Genomic DNA, 11,081 nt, shown 5'->3' with positions numbered 1-11,081 from the left:
TACACACACAGAGGTACACACACAGAGGTACACACACAGAGGTACACACAGAGGTCACACAGAGGTACACACACAGAGGTACACACAGAGGTACACACACAGAGGACACACACAGAGGTGCACACACAGAGGTACACACAATGAAATGTGTACACTATTGACTCGATGTATCATTTCCTTAAATGAATTCTTACTTGAGTCATGTTTGACATAATACAGTTCAGACGCTGGCCTATCTGTGCTCCTCTCTTCTCAAAACCTTCAGAAGTGTGTCAGACCAGCACATCCAGCTGAGAGAGGCATCTGATTGGAGGGGCAGGGTTGTTATGCGGCTTAAACTCTGCATTTATCAAAGAAACAAAATATCACAGTCATATGATGTTATGATTGTAGTTGTGTGCTTGCCTCAAAACGCTGCAGAGAAACTAGTCCATGCATTTGTTACTTCAAGGCTGGCTTATTGTAACTCTTCATTATCAGGGTGTACCAAGAGGTCAGTGAAGTCGCTTCAGCTGATTCAACATGACCAGAGCACGGAGAGGGGACCACATGACTCCTGTGTTGCTCCATAGTGAGAATAACTTTTTATATCAAGTACGAACAACCAGGTTAGACTACATTACATTTAGTTTACCTTTTTGTCCAAAGCGACTTCAAATAAGTATTACTGTAATATAAGACTACATATAAGAAACACCGTTATAAAACAAAACATTGTCCCTTTGTGAAGGAGGCTTTATCGCATGAGTGTTTGGCTTTTGCCTCTCACTTTCTGAATCACCTAATGAATCAGAACATGTGTATATCCCTGCAATGTGTGCAGAATGGAAATGTTATGAATACATATTCTGAGATGCTCAGACTAATACCAGTTTTCAATTAGTTAAAGATCAAGTTTAAAGTAAATCACACAAAACATTTGAATACTCACCATTTACTACAGAGCCTCTGGAACAATGTTCAAAGCAAGGCTGAGGTCAATCTTCTCCACACCAATGACCTATCACAGAAAAACACATTTGAAAGTATTTCATTATTCACACACAAATAAAACAAAAATGTTCTGCTCCCTAAAGGCGACATTTACCATGTAATGATGTACCTTTAGGTTCATATGAACCGACTTCGGCCGAGATGGGCGCCTCCAGTGTAAAAGGCTACAGTAGCCTATACTAATGCAATGAGTACAACTTTGTACGGAGCCACACATCAGCGTTGCGAGCTCATTCCATTGGTTTCAATGGAGGACGTGCACTGCAGCAGCGCGCACGCTCGTCACGTGACGAGGAACAACCAATCACAACCGAGAAACATCTCAACTTCCGTAAACACTAGTGTACGGCAAATATGGAAGATGAGTTCATTTCTCAGCGGGTGGATCGTCACTTACTTTAAGATCTGTCCGGTTTGTCCCCATATTCATGGTTTGTGCACCGCTGCTAAAATGTAACACAATCATTCAATATCCTCCCACTTTCCAGTAATCAAGGGTCGCTTTCCGGGACACCCCCCCCCCCACACACAATACTGTAGAGGCTTCTCAATACTCACATTTCCCCTCTCGACTCCCCTCCTCGGTTCCCCCTCCTCGAGACTTAGACCCGCCCACAGGAGATGCGAGCGGAGGACCGAGGAGGGGAACCGAGGAGAGAGGAGGGGAAGCAGGCAGACGTTTAAGAAATGAGAACTCCTCTCCTCTGAGCGGGGTCATTTTAAAAGAGACGTCCGTTCATTATGACGTGGCAACAGCTGCATCAGCTGTCGAGTGTTTTGTCATAGCGCTGTATCTCTGTTAGATCAGCTGAACATTGTTCCCCCACATATTTACTTTCAATTCATTGAGAGTGCGGTATAATGAGACAATAACAGGCTACAGATGCGGACACACACACACACACACATATATTTATATAAATATATACAATTTAAAGTATGAGAGGCACTCTCATAATAACGTAACACAATCAGAGACTGATATATCCATCCCGGGCCCACCCCCCCCCCCCCCCCCCCCCCCCCCCCCCCCTCTCTCTCTTTGGTCGCTGAAATGGGGAATTGAAATTACGGGCCAAAAGTTGTATTTACAAGTATTAACTTGTAATAATAATAAGCCACTTACAATTGTCCGTGAGATCAGGGAGCAGATATAAGATGGAGGTTTCCCTAACATACAAAGCCATGTTAGGGAAACCTCCATCTTATATCTGCTCCCTGATCTCAGGGAGCAGATATAAGATGGAAGTTTCCCTAACATACAAAGCCATGTTAGGGAAACTTCCATCTTATATCTGCTCCCTGATCTCAGGGAGAAGTGTAAGTGGCTACTGCCTGAGATCGCATGCTGTGGTTTTATTAAATGAGCCAGCTGCTAGGACTGTCTTAGGGAAGACAGCTTTAGATGCGCAGCTCCTCTGTCTTGGAACAGTCTGCAACTGAAATGGAAACTGAGCAATCTGGTGCCACTAAATGTTTTTAAGCTCGGTTGGATGCGACTCAATCGGAAGCTGTTGGTACCCTGTTTATGTGGATAGTTATGTAAATGATGCTGTTTGATGTCCTTTTGTTGCTCTATTTATGTTGTTATGTTTCATGTGGAACTACTTGAGCAGGTCTGCCTTGAAAAAGAGATCAATGATCTCATTGGGATTTATCTGTATAAATAAAGGTTTGAAATTAAATTAAATTAAAAGTAAGCAGAGGACACCAAACCAACTGAGACCCGTCTGTCCGCCGCATCTACACACTGTACAACACACACCTACATACTGTACCACACACACACCTACACACTGTACCACACACACACATACACACTGTACCACACACACACATACACACTGTACCACACACACACATACATACTGTACCACACACACACCTACACACTGTACCACACACACCTACATACTGTACCACACACACACCTACACACTGTACCACACACACCTACACACTGCCTACAACACACACCTACACACTGTACCACACACACACATACATACTGTACCACACACACACCTACACACTGCCTACAACACACACTTACACACTGTACCACACACACACATACACACTGCCTACCACACACACACATACACACTGCCTACCACACACACACACATACACACTGCCTACCACACACACACATACACACTGTACCACACACACACACCTACACACTGCCTACAACACACACATACACACTGTACCCACACACACACATACACACTGTACCACACACACACATACACACTGTACCACACACACCTACATACTGTACCACAACACACACATACACACTGTACCACACACACACATACATACTGTACCACACACACACATACACACTGTAACCACACCACACACATACATACTGTACCACACACAACACATACACACTGTACCACACACACACATACACACTGTACCACCACACACACCTACACACTGTACCACACACACATACACACTGTACCACACACACACATACACACTGTACCCACACACACACATACACACTGTACCACACACACACATACACACTGTACCAACACACACACATACACACTGTACCACACACACACATACACACTGTACCACACACACACCTACACACTGTACCACACACACACATACATACTGTACCACACACACACATTGTACCACACACACACCTACACACTGTACCACACACACACCTACACACTGTACCACACACACACATACATACTGTACCACACACACATACACACTGTACCACACACACACATACATACTGTACCACACACACACCTACATACTGTACCACACACACACATACACACTGTACCACACACACACCTACATACTGTACCACACACACACATACACACTGTACCACACACACACATACATACTGTACCACACACACACATACACACTGTACCACACACACACATACACACTGTACCACACACACACAATACTGTACCACACACACACATACACACTGTACCACACACACACACACTGTACCACACACACACATACATACTGTACCACACACACATACACACTGTACCACACACACACACTACACACTGACCACACACACACAGACACACTGGACCACACACACACCTACACACTGTACCACACACACACATACACACTGTACCACCTACACACCTACACACTGTACCACACACACACAGTCCTACACACCACACATACACACACTGTACCACACACACACCTACACACTGTACCCACACACACCTACACACTGTACCACACACACACCTACACACTGTACCACACACACACACACATACATACTGTACCACACACACACATACACACTGTACCACACACACACATACACACTGTACAACACACACCTACATACTGTCCACACACACACCATACACACACACTGTACCACACACACACATACACACTGTACCACACACACACCTACACACTGTACCACACACACACCTACACACTGCCTACAACACACACTTACACACTGTACCACACACACACCTACACACTGCCTACAACACACACTTACACACTGTACCACACACACACCTACACACTGCCTACAACACACACTTACAGCTCCTAAAGCATAATCAGGCTACAGCCGTTGTGTATTTTATTATGTGAAGCACTATAAAATAAAGAGAGTAATGTCGGCCTGTTCTACTGAGTGATATCTATGATACACACTGCTCTGCTTTCTGCACGGACCTCTCAGCTGTTCTACTGAGTGATATCTATGATACACACTGCTCTGCTTTCTGCACGGACCTCTCAGCTGTTCTACTGAGTGATATCTATGATACACACTGCTCTGCTTTCTGCACGGACCTCTCAGCTGTTCTACTGAGTGATATCTATGATACACACTGCTCTGCTTTCTGTACGGACCTCTCAGCTGTTCTACTGAGTGATATCTATGATACACACTGCTCTGCTTTCTGCACGGACCTCTCAGCTGTTCTACCTGAGTGATATCTATGATACACACTGCTCTGCTTTCTGCACGGACCTCTCAACTGTTCTCTCTGGAAACATCGCAACGCGATGAAAGCAGTTACTACAATAATATCCAGGGGATGCATGCAGAGCTGTGATTGGCTGAGATAAGTCCGGCCGTGCGTCACGCCTCCACCGTTCCCGGAAATGCATCCGCGGAGGAGCCGTGGAGGAACCATCAGTGTATCCTCGGTTATAGCTCCTCCAGAGAGCCTCCTCGACGCTCGATCCTCGGTCCTCGGTGTGCATTTAGAGAAATGAAACGTCCTTCAAAATGGCGCGCTGAAATTCATTTCCGGGTCACTACCGGAGGACCGAGGAGTCGAAGAGGAGACATTTGAGTATTGAGAAGCCTCTTGTGTCTGTTTTGATCTGTGTGTATTTACGGTATTTACATGAACACAGAGCAGATCAAAGCAGAGACATAAACACAGTTTTTTAGGGAACACACTGCGGTCCCACAGACAATATTGTAATATATCTTTAACAATCAACACCTTAAATGGGTAAAGATGGTCGCTTAACGTAGCCTACTACCGTACAACCTGCCTCAGCGCCCCTAACAGTCGGCACAAGAGTAGACATGCAGAGCCGGACCCACGCAGTGAAGTTCTACCGCCTGACAGCAGACATGACACAATCATTTAAAACAAGACGGACCGCAACATGCCGCAAGCTCACCCATCGGCTGTGACTCCCCCTCCGCACTGAGCTCGGTGTAATGTGCATAACTTTGGGCAAGGTTCATAGTTTTAAATATTGTAAAGTGTAGAGCGGATGAATGGGAGTCCACACTTTATTTTCCATTAGTTTACAGAAAGGTAGGAACAACTTAATTACATGCTACTCAAGCTATGATAACAAACCACAGGTGCGCTCCCTAACAGGTCCGTGGCGCAACACTCTCTCTCGAACACAGTGAATTATGTCCCGTAATGTTCCTCCACAAAAGCAAGCAACTGCCGGATTTACGCTCTACAAATACTCACAGTATAAAAACACGCTAAAGTCATTCAATATAAACTCACCTTATGGTGTTCATGGCTGTATCCTAGCTAACACCAGTGAGTGACAATGTTTACACATTGACAGCTGTATTTACGTTGCTCGTTGTAACGGCAAATGTGAACTCTGCTTTTTGCAAACAATGCGTCTTGTGATAACCTGTAACTATGACGAACACTTGATGACATTAAATCACTTTTAATAACTTTGACCTTGTAGAGATCTCCTCGGAACAGAACCAGCTGACTCCTCCGATGCGGGAAGAAAATATGGTGGACCCCCCCTCTTTGTTTAAAAAAGAAAAGCTTCAACATTTTCAAATAAAGATTTTTTGAAATGTTTTCTGCTTTTCATCTTGTCCATTAAAGTGCCATATTGTTCAAGTTCAATTACGAAACTATTAAAAGTAGGGTTTTGAGTCCGACCATTTTGATTTGTGAATAAAACATTTGTCAATAATTAGAAGCTGAGTAATCGGCTGCAGAGCAAGCTGCTGCAGAGCAGTGTGTGCTCAGTGGACGGAGTTACAGAGATAAACATCACTTTGCTCTTATTTCTGAACATGATTGAGACTTATAGAACGCACAGCCCTCAAGATTAACATAGTTATGATTGATTCATGTTTCGATGAGAAACATTAATACATTCTGTCTCATATATTAACTTCATATTTGCAAATTGAACAACCGCACTTTCCCCTTGTTTCAGTGTGCAAGGCTTCTGCGATTAATCTAAATAAAAGTTTCCACACAAATTAGACTCAGAAAATACTCTCTCAGTCAGTCAGCACAACACAAGAGGCTCAACTCAACTAAAAAGTGTTTATTCAAAAGTCAAAGTCAACTTTAATGTCAATTTCTCGTGTGTTTGTACAGACAGAGAAATAACGTTTCCAACAATCCCGAATACAAAATACAATAATATAAATATACAAATATGTATAAAATATGTATATATATATATATATATATATATATACACACATTCAACAGACACATTTACACATGTGCTCACATTAAGATAAAACACAACAATCAATACAAAATAACAAATTAACAGTCACTTCAATATCGTAGGGAACGCACATGGAGCATTGAAGCAATCTAAGATGTTCGTGATGTTCATGTTGGATGATAAACTTTAAAGAACTGGTCAGTTGTGTTTTAGCGGCATCTTCCACACAGGTTGACTCTGTCTCTCAATTGGCTGCAACATGGGAATTGTAGTCCTTTATTATCCATGCAGTGCACAAGGTCGCCACTAGATGGCAATATTATTACGACCATAACCTAACCCTGGCTCTAACACTTCCTCTTATTATAATGTTGTAAAAGTATCTTAATAATAAACAACAAAACACTTTTCATGTAGAAATGTGTTTTGTATATAAATATTAGGTTCTTCATTTTATTTTGGCCAATTTCTCAGGAAAAAAAACGTTTGCAGAAAAGTGATTTTCAGGATATTTGGAATCACTGGTTTTTCATTAATGTGAACATAATTTAAACATTGAATACTATGAGTTTGTGAATCCAGAATAATGTATCATATTCATGACTTGAGTTATATTTTGTATGAATAATATGAACCTGCAAAGTAGAGAAGCAATAGTATAAAGTAGCAAAACATGGAGATACTACCGTAACGTGCAGGTACCTCCCAATTGTACTCTGGTACAGTATTTGAGTAAATCTAGTAATTGGTTTGAAGAAAAGTTTAGTTTTTCATCCAGCAGAGGGCGGTAACCGCAGCTCTTTGGATTCCTCTGCACTTGCCCTCTGTACTTGTGTACCTTGTACTTTTACTTCAGTAAAGTATCTGAGTACTTCTTCCACCTTGATTTGATGTACACAATATAAACTGCACACAGTGTGTCCTCTGTTATCAGGTGTGTTTCTGTTCTCGGTTAGCCGTAGGGATGGGTATCGTTTGAAATTTATCGATTCCGATTTCGATTCCGGTTCTGCTTATCGATTCCGGTTCTTATCGATTCCCCGTTTCGATTCCAAAATTGTAAAATAAAGAGGTCAAACGTTTAGATAACAAAAATATATTTATTCTTAAAAGCTTTAACTGAAATTGTTACTAAAAAATATACATGCAATACAAATGTATTGCACAATAGCTGTGCTTTATTTTAACTGAGCTATGCCTGTGGCAAGCTATTAACAGGCATTACACTTTGCCTTTTATTTTTATTTTTAGTGTAGTGGAGCCTCACTTCAGAGTGTTTACCGCGACCTATCTTTGGTGTTATGAAGTGACTGAGCTCGTGAAATGTCTACGGGAGGGCGGGGGAGCATCGCTGCGGAGCAACTGTGGACCTCTGTCGCCTGTCAGCGCAATTTATATGATGCCGTTTAAAAAAATGAAGGGCGGTGCCGGCCGTCAGCGTACCGAGCCGGCCGTCAACGGCCCGCTGACGACCGGCCGTTCTGTGATTCTCCAGGTCCGCCCTGTATTCCACCGGGTCACCGCAGCACCGCGGTGCAGACGGACCCGCTGGAATACAGGGTCTACCGCGTTTAGGAACCGTTAAGCAGAACCGAAATTGTGTATTTTGTATGGGTACCCGGTACCCGGCATTTTCTTATCGGTTCTCATCTGGAACCGAGTTTCGGTTCCCAACCCTAGTTAGCCGCGACCAAACCAGAACAAATGGAGCTGTTTGTCAGCGCAGTGAAACTCACAGAACCACAGCAGCAGAACAGCTTTTACTCCTCTGCTCAAGAGTCACTTTAGAGTCGCTTTAGAGTCACTTTAGAGTCACTACAGAGTCACTTTAGAGTCACTACAGAGTCACTATAGAGTCACTATAGAGTCACTACAGAGTCACTATAGAGTCACTATAGAGTCACTACAGAGTCACTATAGAGTCACTACAGAGTCACTACAGAGTCACTACAGAGTCACTATAGAGTCACTACAGAGTCACTACAGAGTCACTACAGAGTCACTACAGAGTCACTACAGAGTCACTACAGAGTCACTTTAGAGTCACTACAGAGTCACTATAGAGTCACTATAGAGTCACTATAGAGTCACTACAGAGTCACTACAGAGTCACTATAGAGTCACTATAGAGTCACTATAGAGTATAGTCACTACAGAGTCACTTTAGAGTCACTATAGAGTCACTATAGAGTCACTACAGAGTATAGTCACTACAGAGTCACTTTAGAGTCACTATAGAGTCACTATAGAGTCACTACAGAGTATAGTCACTACAGAGTCACTTTAGAGTCACTATAGAGTCACTTTAGAGTCACTACAGAGTCACTATCACTATAGAGTCACTATAGAGTCACTACAGTCACTATAGAGTCACTACAGAGTCACTAGAGAGTCACTATCACTATAGAGTCACTACAGAGTCACTTTAGAGTCACGATAGAGTCACTACAGAGTCACTACAGAGTCACTTTAGAGTCACTTTAGAGTCACTACAGAGTCACTTTAGAGTCACTACAGAGTCACTATAGAGTCACTATAGAGTCATGATAGAGTCACTTTAGAGTCACTACAGAGTCACTACAGAGTCACTTTAGAGTCACTACAGAGTCACTATAGAGTCCCTATAGAGTCACGACAGAGTCACTACAGAGTCACTATAGAGTCATTATAGAGTCCCTATAGAGTCACGACAGAGTCACTACAGAGTCACTATAGAGTCACTATAGAGTCACTATAGAGTCACTTTAGAGTCACTATAGAGTCACCACAGAGTCACTATAGAGTCACTACAGAGTCACTACAGAGTCACTATAGAGTCACTACAGAGTCACTACAGAGTCACTATAGAGTCACTACAGAGTCACTATAGAGTCACTATAGAGTCACTATAGAGTCACTATAGAGTCACTACAGAGTCACTATAGAGTCACTATAGAGTCACTATAGAGTCACCACAGAGTCACTACAGAGTCACTACAGAGTCACTACAGAGTCACTATAGAGTCACTATAGAGTCACCACAGAGTCACTATAGAGTCACTATAGAGTCACCACAGAGTCACTATAGAGTCACTTTAGAGTCACTAGTAAAACAGAATAAAAAGATGTCCAGAGGAGTCCTTCTTCAGGTTTACTTCAGAGACGAGTACAGGACGTCCGGCTCGGGCACGATCTCTGCTAAAAACAGGAGAAAGTTTATTAAATAATAATATTTATATCTGCAATCATGTATACCTGTGTGTGCATAGCTAACTGAACATATTTCATCCATAATAGTTATTTAAGGTATTATTTGAAATAAACAAATATTATTATTATTTAAAGGGTTTAAGAAAAAAAAATGTAACTATATTTCTTTTTTTAAATGTTTGGAAAACATTAATTTGTACATGACAGCTTTGTCTTTATTTAATAATAATTAAGTAATAAATTGTTAATCATTTTAAATCCCAGTATTTTGAATGTTTTTTTGTTGTTGTTTTTTTTGGATAATTGTTCTTATCTATAGTTTATTAACGGTTTTAATTTATGGCTTTTAGTTTATTTTTATATTATGTGTATTAAAAGTTTTTAGTTTTTAAGTAACTCTCTTTATGTTAATATCACAGTATATGCATTTAAAAGAATATTTAAGGAATTACTCTTTTGCTCTTTCTTGTGTGAGTGTTCAGTGGACGTTGTTAGCTTAGCTTAGCATAGTGAATGAAAGCAGAGGGAACAGTTAGCATCTGTTGGTGTACCTCTCCTCCTGTGTGTGTTGATCGTGATCTCTCCGTAACAGACGTCTCTCTTCCTCTTCACCTCAGAGTAAACTGCAGCTGGACCGCTCTCTGCACGGTGAAACACATCATCAGAGTTACATGTAATATAATACATATAATATAACATTAATAACCAGTGCTGGAATTGGGCCGGTACTCACCGGTACGCAGTACCGGCACTTCTGGTTCTGACCCATGGAGTACCGGCACTTCTTGCTCAGTACCGGCATGCTGGCGGTACTCCGGTACTCATGCACCGTGCCAGTACTCAACACTCTCCCGCCGTTCTTATTATACATCCATATATATATATACAGCCGCCCGGTACTCAGTAGA

General features: G+C 42.1%; 2 protein-coding genes across 10 annotated transcripts in view; one reads left to right on the top strand and one right to left on the bottom strand.

Moving 5' to 3' along the window:
- The window catches only part of LOC117537791, a 219,467-nt gene that overhangs the window by 159,017 nt on the left and 49,369 nt on the right, over positions 1 to 11,081 (top strand). The gene's annotated exons all lie outside the window — the stretch shown is intronic.
- LOC117537787 (low affinity immunoglobulin gamma Fc region receptor II-like) overlaps positions 9,992 to 11,081 on the bottom strand; it is a 122,910-nt gene continuing 121,820 nt past the window's right edge. For 3 of the 7 annotated variants that reach the window (XM_034203142.1, XM_034203146.1, XM_034203144.1), the window contains 2 exons: positions 10,725 to 10,814; positions 9,992 to 10,161 (listed from right to left, as the gene is read on the bottom strand). In XM_034203142.1, coding sequence (XP_034059033.1) covers positions 10,115 to 10,161; positions 10,725 to 10,814 — 137 coding nt within the window. In that variant the 3' untranslated portion in view covers positions 9,992 to 10,114. The remainder of the gene's footprint in view (positions 10,162 to 10,724; positions 10,815 to 11,081) is intronic. The other 4 variants (XM_034203143.1, XM_034203148.1, XM_034203145.1 and 1 more) reach the window with 3 other exon arrangements.

This window comes from Gymnodraco acuticeps, unplaced genomic scaffold (assembly GCF_902827175.1).
Source record: "Gymnodraco acuticeps unplaced genomic scaffold, fGymAcu1.1, whole genome shotgun sequence".
In the NCBI taxonomy this organism is placed as follows: domain Eukaryota; kingdom Metazoa; phylum Chordata; class Actinopteri; order Perciformes; family Bathydraconidae; genus Gymnodraco; species Gymnodraco acuticeps.
The sequence above is the reverse complement of the archived record's forward strand: the minus strand, read 5'-3'. Positions and strand labels throughout refer to the sequence as shown.